General features: G+C 36.7%; 1 protein-coding gene and 1 pseudogene across 1 annotated transcript; one reads left to right on the top strand and one right to left on the bottom strand.

The window, feature by feature from the left end:
- Window positions 1–1,441: 1,441 nt before the first annotated feature.
- LOC109212295 lies at window positions 1,442–6,825 on the top strand (annotated as a pseudogene).
- A 684-nt stretch (window positions 6,826–7,509) lies between these two features.
- LOC109212292 (pentatricopeptide repeat-containing protein At2g21090-like) lies at window positions 7,510–11,246 on the bottom strand. Its single transcript, XM_019375925.1, has 2 exons — window positions 9,225–11,246; window positions 7,510–8,249 (listed from the first exon to the last, which is right to left on the bottom strand). The coding sequence occupies exons 1-2, from the start codon at window positions 11,060–11,062 to the stop codon at window positions 8,207–8,209; spliced, it is 1,881 nt and encodes a 626-aa protein (XP_019231470.1). The 5' UTR covers window positions 11,063–11,246; the 3' UTR covers window positions 7,510–8,206.
- Between the last annotated feature and the right edge of the window lie 1,435 nt (window positions 11,247–12,681).

The following is a 12,681-nucleotide window of genomic DNA, read 5'->3' as shown; positions in this document are numbered from 1 at the left end:
CTTGACCTGGTGCAACATCATGGCAAAATTGACTATCGCTAAATTGAAAACAAGGGTTATCGCTATCGAGAATAATAGGTGGAGGAGGACGGGTAACAGGTCCGGATCGGGGAGCCGGGGGAGGGGTAGTAGCCTGGCGACTAGATTCACCAATTTTAGATTTTCCCTTACCACCAAATATTTTTTTCAAAGAAAAGGCCATCTTAATTATAATTATACAAACTAAAACAAACAAAACTATAATATTAAAACTTAAGAGTTGGAACGAGTTTACCGAATTGACGAACAACTTCTTGAAAATTGAATATCGTTGAAGACTTGAATACTTCAATTCACCAACTTCACAATTTTTCACGAAATTGCAATAATAAAGTAAGCAATTATAGAAGAAAATTAGAGAGAGATTGATGAATTTGTGAGTAAAAATGAAAGAATGAGGGGGTATTTATAGTTGAGAATAGGGAAAAAGTATAATTATAAAAAGTTTGGGGTTAAAACAAAGTTGGGGGCCAAATGGCTATTTTTGAAAGTGCCAAACGGCTAAAATTGCAGGCCAACGACTACATTTTAAATTTTTGGCCCTTTTTTTAATTTTTTTTTTTTAAAATTATGACCGTTGGGCCCGTTTGGCCCGGTTGAACCGCCCAGGCCCGGTCCCGGGCTTGCGGGCTTTTTGGTAGAGACCGGCCCACTGTGAGCTTTTGGGACCGCTAGAGATCGGCCCGTTTGGCCCGCGGTCCCGGGCCGGCCCCAGTCTGGGCCCCGGCCCACAAGCATTAGTATTGTATATACCGGGTGGGTTTGGAGAGTAAGAGGAGAAAGATTGTGATGATGATTTTAAGCTTAAATATTCTTAGCATATCATCTTCAATGAACTCATGAAATCCAACATAAATAAACTGTTGGATCATCATAACCGCACATATACCTTTCTTTCTTTTTGGTGAATCCAAGGCGAAGAGCTGAACTAGGTGCTTGTAATTCCTAGCTTATATTTTGCTGAAATATCATGTTTCCTTTACCTTTGTCCTTATCTCTTCTCTATTTCTCTAATTGTAGCTACCGTCCTCAAATTAATGATCATGCATGCTTTGCTGCATATTTAAGGACACAAGTTTTAACAGTTGTATAGCCATATAAATGTTATGAAATGTTCAAGAATTGAAGTAATTTCAAAAGTTCTTTTATTTTTTAAACTCCATGTTCAATTAAATAGGTTCAGGTAAATTGGAAATGAGGGAATAATTGTTTTCAAGGTTTTGGGTTGTGAAGAGCAGCAGGTTTTACTTGTTAGTAACTAATTATAGCCCATAAATGTTATTGCTCCAAATTCCTGTCCTTTTTTGTATTTTATGAATGAAAGCTGTATTTGCTTGAGTTTTTGGATTTTTGAGGTTTCCTCTGTTCCCCCCTCCTCCCCCCCCCCCCCCCTTCCCTTTTGTTTGTTAATCTCTTCCTCCATTTTTGGCTGATGTTGACACAGTCACTTCAAGTATTGTGAGCGTCAATTATGGTAACCTATCAACATAGTGAAAAAGGCATATATTATCTTGCTAAAGGAGCTGTTGTTATTCATTTGCCAAGATTCTTGAAGTCTTTATTTCATGAACCTGAGGTGGACTTTTGAATGAAAAAATATCTTAAAGTGGGGGACAAAATGAACATTTCAATTTCTATTTTTCACTTCCTCAACTTTATGTCAACCTGTACTTGGGTAGCAATTTCTTTTCCTGATTAGAAAAGCAGCTAGCATAGCAAGATCTGAGCATGGAAGAACAACTGTTACCTACGAAAGGAAACAAATTCTGCTCAACAACGGTTGTTCTAAGTACTTGTGTTGTTATGTGTGGTTCCTTGGCTTATGGATTTGCTGTAAGTATAATAATGAACCTCTACAGGTGCAGTGACAAAAATAATAGCTTGATTGGGACAATAAAATACACTCACAATGTAAAAATTGTTCGCACTGTCAGCATATATAAGTTAATTCATAATCGTATGACGTAGGAGATGTGGATTTGCAGTAAACAATAATATAAGCATGGAGATTCCAATTACTACAGTTATATAGAATTGGAGTGGCAAAATAAAATTTGCTCCTCTTTATATATGTACATGTTTTGTCTCTGCCTATGATTATATGGTTCCAGACTTAGAATCTTTAAGTCTTATGCTTTAATACTATCACAACAAGCAGAAACGGCAATTACTTAAATTAGAGACACATTAAGTGATGATCTATAACTGAAGCCGAGAACTTAAGGTGTTTGATGAATTTGTCTTAACTGTGATGTTTGTATTGTAGATTGGCTACTCTTCTTCTGCCCAGTCAGGTATCATGGCTGACCTGGGATTGTCCATTGCAGATGTAAGTGTAGCCTTTTCCTTAAAAACTTTATTTCACTTCTGTAGAGTTGGAAATTTTGTGTGTGTGTGTGTGTTGCAATATCATACCTTAGGCTTTGGCATTTTTAGAGTTTCATCCAAGCACTTCCGGTGGTAGAGTCAAACATATTGTGTTTCCCATTCTACCTTTTTTGGTAGAAGTTGAAGAGTTTGTCAGTTTAGCTCATATGCTTAGGGAGGGAACTGTGCTACAAAGACTCTATCATGAGATAATTTTTCACATGGCTAATTAGTCAAATAAGATATCAATCTACGAGGAAATTCTGACTTAGCTTGAGATGTATGGCAGATTACAATTTAGTACAACAAAACTTGGCTATGCTAAGTTTGCAATCATCTTAAGACTTTTATTTGTATACTGAATATACATCTCTTCTTTTTGAACAAACACTACATTTGTATATTTCTGCTTCTAAATTCGTGCTATTGTTTTCTTTTTTTGGTTTGGTCTTCTTCTGCAGTATTCAGCATTTGGAGCGATTCTGACACTTGGTGGAACTATAGGTGCCTTAGTGAGTGGCACTATTGCGGATATGGTTGGGCGAAGACTAGTATGTTTCTCTTTTAATGCTTGTCTCTCACACCCCATTTACTTTCTGAACATATTAGAGAACTTCCTGTCTAATTTTATGCTTTAATGTAGACAATGTGGATCATGGATCTCTGTTTCATCCTGGGATGGCTTTCCATAATCTTTGCAACGGTATGTAATCCAATGGTCATGCTGATCTTTATCTATTGATTGTTAATAATTTCTATTGGTCTTATACATCTTAAGATCTTTCATACTAATAAAATTAAACCACCATACGAGGAAACCCTGGCAATGGTAGTGTTATCTCATAAAATACATTTAATTGATTGTGGTCTAGCAAAAGTTGATATAGGAAGCCGGAGTCTAATTTAACTTCAGTAGATAGAGTATTTCGATTCTTTTTCAACTTTCTCGATTATTCAGTACTGCTCTTCTGATAGCAAGATATGGATGACTAAGTAAAAAGAAGATTTTCAATTCAATAGGAGGGCAAAAAGACTGCTAAAGTAGAACGAAAATTTCAACTAACATGGGGAGAACTCTCTCAACTAACATGCCAGTTTAATTGATGGAGTAGGGGGTTCGTTTATGCGTTCAACTCACTGATGTGTTCTTTTATTACAAGAGTACCTGGTGGCTTGATGTTGGAAGATTTTTATAGGGAATTGGAGCGGGAGTTTTCCTTTATGTGGTAAATAGCTAAATTACAAAGCATTTTTCAGTTTTCTTCCTGTGTAAAACATGTTAAAAGCAGATTTCCATCATGGTGCAGGCTCCTATATACATTGCAGAAATCTCGCCACAAAGTATTCGAGGCGCATGCACAGCTTCCATCACGGTAAATGAGAAACCATTGTTTTCTGTGACTTAAAACTGTTCAAAATCTTGTATATTTAAAACTGCTGTGCTTTTGCAGTTCATGGCATATTTTGGCATTTCAGTGATGTTTCTAATCGGGAATATCCTGACTTGGCGTCCCTTGGCTATAGTAGGTAGAGTGCTACCTATATTTATTGTTACTTCTCTATAATCATGTATACACAGCCAGGAACAAAGAGAGAAAGGGCTGCAGAGAAGATAAGACTACATATTGTGCAGAGTAGAAGAACTGATTTACTGACTTTGCGGTTCCTTTTTCAGGAATTATACCCTGTCTGGTGCAGTTACTAGGCATATTTTTCATACCAGAGTCTCCGAGATGGTTGGTGAGTGGAGTATGAACTTCAAACAAAGATATATAGTGGAGTGTTCCCTGTCCAAAAAGGCGAAGTTTTTCATATTCCTTCCGTTTTCCCCTTTTGTTGGAAGAAAGGGGGTGGGTTTTCTTTTTATGTATTGTGTTTCTGGCATAGTTGGATTAATTTCCTTATTCACTGATTGAATTGTTTGCAGGCCACGATTGGCCTGGACAAAGAAGTAGAAGCATCTCTAAAGTATCTGAGAGGGAACAATGTTGATATTTCTTCAGAAGCAGCTGAAATTAAGGTGAGACTAGCTTCTGAATGTGTTACTGTTAGCTTAATGTTTACTGATTACCGTCTTCCATCTGTTATGTTGTGTAATTGAAATGTACTTTCTTCACAGGACAACGTGGAGTCCCTTCAGAAGCTCTCAGGATCAAGATATCTGGATATGTTCAATCGTAAATATGGTCATTCACTCATTGTAAGCTTTAATATAAATATAAATACATAAGTACATAGATACACACTTATCTTATAATATTATATTTGTCATTATATCACTTATTGAGCTTCCACTTGCTCTGTTGAATTAACTAGGTTGGATTCGGAGTAGTGATTCTGTTGCAGTCTGGAGGAACTGATGCCATTGCATCTTTTGCTAGTTCAATTTTCGAAAAAGCTGGTTAGCACCTCATAGACAGTTTGAAATATGAATTATACTTCTCCGGGAAGTTTATTGCTTTTGTATAGGTTCCTCGGTTAGTTTTGCAACTACAACAATGGGACTTATCCAGGTTTTGACTCCTGAAATCACAATGTGATGCAGAACTGTTACTAAAAAATTATCTCAAACTATTATCTATTCATACTTCTCTTTCAGCTTCCTTTTGCTGCTACATGCATATTCTTACTGGATGCTACTGGAAGACGGCCAGTTCTGATGGTTAGAAGTTATTATCTCTTATAATGTGTTCACTTTAGTGATCAATTGTAGAAAACTAGAAGTAAAATGAAATGGTTTCAGGTCGCTTCTGCTGGGACATGCTTAGGAAACTTTCTTATAGGTGTAGGCTTTTTGTGTAAGGTACTCAACACACCCTCCCCTCTAACCCTCTATAAAATGAAAACTGACAGAAATTTTACATTCTAGACTTTAACACTTCCCGCATTATTCCAAGCAGGATTATGATCAAATGAGGCAGCTTTCTGCAATATTGGTGGTAACTGGCATACTGGTTTGTGCTTCACACTCCTTTCCGCAGTAACTGAATCAATTTTTCATCCTTTTAATTTGCTAAACATTTTGTCATTGTATCTGAAAACCTTTATTTTCTTCTAATATACCAATTTGTAGCTCAAACTGTCCAGTAAATCTTGATTACAACTATACAAGAGCACGTCGAGAGAAGAAACGATTCATGTATTGCTAATCCATTTGTTAACAGGTATTCAGTATATTTTACTCAATGGGCGTGGGTGGTGCAGCTATGACAATTATTTCAGAGGTCAGCTATAAGTAGCAATATAATCGTCCTCCATATGCACATTACACAACTTATACCTTTTCAAGTACAATAGTTACTGACTAGTCATTACCATATCAGATATTTCCAATGAACATAAAAGGATCAGCTGGAAGTCTTGCAATTGTATGCAACTGGTTTACTTCTTGGATTGTCACCTATGCTTTTAACTTCTTATTTGAACGGAGTCCTTCAGGTATGCATCTCTAGAAGTGCTCGAACGCCATTGTGTGTGTATGTGTGTGTGTGTGTGTGTGTGTGTGTTTTTGGTTGTTTAAGGTCTGATTGTTCTGTATTTTACTAGGTGTGTTCTTCATGTTCACAATTTTTTCCAGGTTGATGATTCCATTTGTTGCAAAGATAGTGCCAGAGACGAAAGGTCGGACGCTTGAAGAAATTCAGGCATCCATGACATTGCTTAACTGATGGTGATTTTCTTTTCAAGAAAAAGGATTAGTTCATCCACATTTTATGATTTATTGTACTGATTCGATTTGCTCAATTTCTCTACTTCCACTGGACCCACATTATAGGCCACCGGACATGTCCTATGTCTTCTCTTCCTTCTTCTAAAAGCCCAGCTCTGTAGGACTTCGATAGAAACTACAGAAAGAAAATTCTGAGAAGAAAAACATAGTATTTGTTAGCCTTATCTCAACATACCCTCTTATCCATCCTTGATATTTTATTTGTTTTTGTAGGGGCATTTTCTTTTGTATTCCAGCAATTACAGGAAGTTTTGAAAAGCAAATTCAGTAAAGGCACCAGATGATGATGGTTCCTTCTCTTGGTGCAGAAGATAACCTGCTTATGATCTGCCAAACTACTAGTGAGATAATACAACGGTGACTTGTGTGTATGGTTGAGGACTGGGTAGGTTGTGTAGGAAATGTTGAGGATCGTAGCAATTACCGGAAGTTTTGAAAAGCAAATTCAGTAAAGGCATCAGATGATGCTTCATTCTCTAGGTGCTAAAGATAGCCAGTGTATGATCTGCAGTACTACTAGTGAGATGAAAGCAGTGTGACCTTTATGTATGGTTAACGGTTAGATACGCTGTGAAGGAAAATGTTGAAGTTTATATATTTGTTGGAGTTTCTTAAATATATATGGAGTGAAATTAACAATTCTCCTGTACTTTCTGGCATTGTTTTGTATTTTCTAAAAGAAATTTGTCATATTGGGGGAATTCGGGGATGTTGGGGATTCATAAAATTGTAGTATGTGGCTTTTGAACGACATGTTATTTGTGTGATAACCGATAAATCCTCAAGATCCATTGGTGCATGGTTCAAAATTCGGTGTATAATGGGAGCACCATCTATTATTCCTCCACTTAAATACCAAAGTTTTTATCTGCAATAAGGTTTAACGACATATTTTACTGAATTTGTTTCTTTCTAACCTAAGAATGATGTTGACATTTGGACTAAATCGTGATACTCTTAATAATATAATAAATTTAGAGAAATATATATTTTTAATCACTCCAAAAAATGGTAGTCTGACAAAATATATATTTTTTGTATATGTATTATATACAAAAAGTATACATATTTTATACACTTTTCGGCTAGTGAATACAATTAGTTTTAGCTGATCGCGCAGTTTTATATTTGCCCATAAATTTATCGTTTTCACACAATTGTTTTTCTCGTCTTATACCCGGTATTTTTTTTCTATCTTCTCGGTATCTCGTTACCGCATCAACTTGTAAATGATGATTTAACCAAAAGTTTTTCACGAAGGATGCTGAAGGCAGCGGCGAAAGCCGCCTCAGTGAGAATGCTAAAAGCTTCTGCTAGAATTTCGTTTCCTTTTCTTCTTTTCTTTTAAGTAAACATAAGCATACACGAGAGAATGATAAAATAGTAAGAAACCATTATCTGACTAACAGAATGTGTTGTAACTATTCTAATAGATTAGTACAGTAGAAGAAAAACTAATTTCAGCTGTTTCTTTTCAGTTCGAAGCAGCCACAAATAAAGCAACTGTTCTGTCTAGTTCTTGTGTATAGACAGAAAAGAGAACGAGCTGCTCCGATATACGCTCCTTCCCTTAGGGTCTTCATGAGTGGGGATGACAAATTCCAGCAAAATTCTAGTTATGATCTTTCAGTACAACAATATACCGCAATCACAGCTATCTTCAGCTACATTGTCAATAAAATGAAGTTACTGACCACCCGCCGTCTCTTAATTCCCCGCGTTTCAAAACCATAATGTTCTTAATCATGACAACTAAGAACTAATGGCGCTTCTTTTCTAGACTTGCTGCAACACGATGTCTCAGTTGCTTCTGGGCAGGCATCTTACCAGGGAAAACCCACCTCAAAAATCTTTTCCAGGCACAGCAGGCAAAACATGTCAGCAATGCCCATACCAGCAGTTTAGCCCTTAATGCCGTTGGCACAAGAACTAACTTCAACCAATCATTTAAGTTCCTCAACAAATCAGAGGTGATAATTGTGAAGAAGCCCAGCGGTAGCCAAAATGGCATATAAGAATGGCTTGTTTTCTGGTGTGTGCTGGTTGAGAGGGTGACTCATGTAGTTCACATCAAACGTTGCTACCTCTAGCATCAAGCCCACCATGTATGAAACTGTATTGACAAGATTTGGATTAAAATCAGAGCTGGTTCGATGCATGCTTTTGGCATGTCTTGCCAGCCATGTTACCAGAAGAAAAATTAAGAAAAGCAGATGGATGGCAAATTGTCCCAGGAGGAAGAGGAAGACGCAGGAGCAGAAATATTCGTATGAGTTCGGTCCGATCAGGGTTGGAAGGGGATGAGCATGTGAGATAATCAAACAATTAGGCACTATATTATTGGCAATAATCTGGAATTCACTTCCGACTTAGATTTTCCAAACCTCAATTTTATCATTCAATCAAGGCATCTTTGCAATCAGACAATTCTCACAAAAAGGTACTTCTATTCTTGAATGCATCCGGAGCGTGGGCTGATTCAAACATATTTGAGCCTCACATTTTTATGGTTTGACGATTTAGCATAAACTAAATTTCTTCAAGTTTGAAGGTTTTATTACAAAAGTCAACCATGAGATGTCAACATTTAGTCCAGTATGACAACTACAAAGGAAACAAAGATGACTGGTTTTGATTTGAGAAATTGCCCTTGATGTACAGTGGATGGCCTAGGGAGAACACCTAAGGAAGATATTTCGCTCGCAAAGTTAGAGGGTGGTGGAGGAGCAATGGCCCAAAGCTGTTGTTCATGCATTCTCTCGAAACAAGAAACGATGAAGCATCCAGGTTAACTGAAAATACAGGACAGGCTGTTCCAGGGATCTCTGATCTTATTCTTATGGCAGAGACTCAAAAGAGACAGGACGTTCAACAAAATTATGCAAGTGCAACTAGATAATGTTTCAAATATTTCCACACACGAGATAAAAAGTACGAGTGGTTAACAAGCCAAAGTAAACAATTGCCTGCTTTAAAGTTCACCAAAATTTAAATAAACTCTATAAATACCGTAAGGTGTGTCAAGTAAACACATTTATTTTGCATAGGTTTCAGTGATAGAGAGGGGAAAAATGGAAAGGAATTTTACCTTTCACTATCATGTAATGAATCATCTTCTGTCTTATCAGCTAAAAGTTGCAAAATCATGAGTGTATCTTTCTCTAAAGTATTTGACTGACTGCACCCAAAAGAGGGACGCAGTTTTTGCTCAATCTCTAACCAACTAACAGCCTGCTCTTTCCTAACATGTCTCTCATTCATAAGCTGTCTCACTTTCTCTGCATTTTCCCACATCCCAAGTGCACCATAAATACTAGACAACAGCAAATATGCGGCAGGGGACTGTGGGTCCAGCTCTATTAGTAGTTCGGCAGCCATTCTACCCAACTCTACATTTCCATGAATCCTACAAACACCAAGTAAGGCATTCCAAATATGATCATCAGGTTCACAAGGCATCTTCTTTATCTGAGCTAGCACTTCACTAAAACGTCCTGCTCTACCTAAGAGGTCAATTATGCATGCATAATGTTCTTCATCGGGAGGAACATTATAATTAGAAGTCATCATCTCAAAAAAGGAAAGACCTTCCGGCACTAGCCCTGAATGACTACAAGCATTGAGAAGGACGATAAATGTGATTCTGTTTGGTTTCACTCCAAACTTCACCATCTTAAAGAACATTTCAATTGCCTCTTCACCCATACCATGTTGTGCTAATGCAGACAACATGGTGTTCCATAATACTGCATCATGTTTGTTGCCCATCGTATCAAATACCCTCTTTGCAACTTCCAAATTTCCACATTTTGAATACATATCAATGAGAGAACTCATAACAATTGCATTAGGTCTTAAACCAGCATTCACCAGGAAAGCATGTACTTGCTTACCATGCTTAAGTGATGCTATATCAGCACAAGCAGATAGACAACTACTAAACGTAAACTGATCAGGTTGGACCTGAAGCTTCACCATCTTTGCAAATAACTCAAGGGACTGAAGGCTCATGCCACTGTGGGAATAACCAGCAATCAAAGTCGTCCAAGAAACAGGATTCTTCTCAGGCATTGCTTCAAACAGCTCCCTGGCCGACACCATATCTCCACACCTTGAATAGCCTGAAACCAAGGTGGTCCAAGCAAGAACATCTCTTACTCTCATTGCATCAAACAACCTTCTAGCATCACTCATATTTCCACATTTTGCATACGCATCAACAATCGAACTACAAAGAACTACATTAGACAAAAACCCAGCGACAAGTACTTGGGAATGAACCTGCCCAGTGAGAGAAAAATCCCTGGACTTAACACAAGCAGTAATAACCCCAGCAAAGCTATAGTCATTGAACCCAATACCTAACCTCCTAAATTCTCTATAAAACTTGAGAGCCTCGTTGAAGTACCCAACCTGAGCATAAGCAATCACCATAGTATTCCAAGAAACAACATCTTTCTCGGGCATTTGGTCAAACAGCCTTTTAGCAGCCTTTACCATGCCTGACTTAGCATAGCCAGAAAGCATATTATTCCAAGAATACAAATTTCTCGTAGTCATTTTATCAAACACGTTACGTGCTTCAATATGATGACCGCATTTACTATACATGTTAATCAAATGATTGGCAAGAAAAGTAGTGGGGTGTTTCCACCCAGTGGTTTTGAGATGGAAATGGATCCATTTTCCTTCTCTATATGACTTTGAATTGGCACACTGTTGAATGAGAGAAGCTAGAGTTTTACTGTCTAAGCGAATGCCTTTGCGAGTTAGGATGTTAAGGTGATGGAAGGCTTGTTTAAGATGGCCTTGAGAAGAGAAACTGAGAATTTTTTGGACTGAGCATAAATTATTAAGCTTCTTGTTTGTATTATCAGATTTAACTCCAACACTGCGAACTTTGGAAGGTAAAGATGAAGTGGGCATTGCAGAAAGGAAACATGTCAGAATGGGTTGCTTTGATTCTATTTCTAGCAAAATGGGCAGTTCAAATTGGCGGCGGAGATGGAAGTTCCGGCAAAATCAGTTCAATGTGGGAGACACCAACGTTGGATCGGACTGTTAGAAGCGATGACTGCTCAGGTGAGCGTCAATTGCAGAAGCAATCTGAAAAAGTGTTTCAAAAAGTAGAAATATGTTTAAGAATAAAATATAAGTAATCAAAATGGTCCTTAATGTATAGGGATAAAACTATTTTGGTCCTTGATATATACATCTTAGCACATTATGATCCTTTATGTTTGCAAAATTGATCAATGTTAGCCCAAATCCTAATAAGCAACTGAAAACTCAAACACTCGTTAAACTTGAACAATTTCGTAAAGTTGAAATTTCTCAAACATAGACTCTGTATGTGTTCTTACGTACTCCTCCGTTCCGTTTTACTTGTCATCCTTTGCTTTTCGAGAGTCAAACTATATAAATTTTGACCAACGATTTAAAATGTATTTTTTCATCATATTGATATGCGAAAAATTACAAATTATAGTACTTTTCGTATAATTTTCGAATATCTAAATTTTAATTTTAAAATATTAAAAAAAAATCTAATATAATTTAGCTTCAAAAATTAATCAAATTGATGATCAAAAAGCGAAATGTGACAAGTAAAAGTAAACGGAGGGAGTAATACATTTATTATTTTACTATAACAGAAATTTCAAAGGCCGAGTTGATAATTCAGCTCTTCTTGCTTTGGAATTCTTAGCTGTCAATTTTTAATTAATCAATTAGCTGTTCTTTCTCTAATTCTTCCAATTACATCGTTTTATATTAGCGTGAGGGCCTATTAACCACAACTAGTATTCCTACCCGCGCGTTGCGCGGAGAATAATAAATATAATCTTTTATAATATAATATATCTTAGAAAAGACGGTAGATACAAAAAGCATGCAAATGCTATTATTTTTTGAACATAATAAAGTAGCAAGAAAACACTATAAAAAACATACAGTTATTTCCTGAAGTCACGTATACCAGGTAGACTGCAAAACAAAGGTTTCAATTGCCTTGAAAATTCAGAAAAACGACAAAGCCATAGTATTTCAAGATAGAAAAATCAGACTTCATAACATACAGTTAGGGGAAAACAATTACTCCTACTTGCACAACCTTGAAATCCACAATGTACCCACTCTATTACAACAACTTTACTAAGGTGTTTGGGGACATGAAAATGTACACACTCATAAATACTGGAGTATGAGTTTTTGCTTGATATTACATGCAGAGACGCTCATATCCAGGCTACATGTCAAAACACAAGAAATAAGAAAGAATTAAATATAAGAAATTGACAGATTCTTAAGATGTAGAGGATGTTGCCTTAAAACATCTTCTTTAACCTTTCAATCAAGTTGCAATCTACATAATCTTGTTCCAAATAGAACTTATTGAAGCATGACTTATTTCACTATAGTCTTATTTGCTCTTTATTCATGTAGTATTTTGTCCTTCCTTTCTGTCAAGAATTATAGGTTGTTCACTTAGTAGTTAGTACATAACTTAATCAAACATAGTTTTCTAGCATAAATTTCTTCAAACT

The sequence above is a fragment of the Nicotiana attenuata genome, unplaced genomic scaffold (genome assembly GCF_001879085.1).
Source record: "Nicotiana attenuata strain UT unplaced genomic scaffold, NIATTr2, whole genome shotgun sequence".
Lineage (NCBI taxonomy): Eukaryota > Viridiplantae > Streptophyta > Magnoliopsida > Solanales > Solanaceae > Nicotiana > Nicotiana attenuata.
This window is presented reverse-complemented; position numbering and strand designations above follow the sequence as displayed.

What these genes read in the sequence shown, in the direction of transcription:
- LOC109212292 (XM_019375925.1), bottom strand. Translation starts at nt 11,062, where the DNA reads ATGCCCACTTCATCTTTACCTTCCAAAGTTCGCAGTGTTGGAGTTAAA. An exon ending in TCATTACATGATAGTGAAAG is followed by an intron (nt 8,250 to 9,224) that starts GTAAAATTCCTT and finishes TTGTCAATACAG; the next exon opens with TTTCATACATGGTGGGCTTG.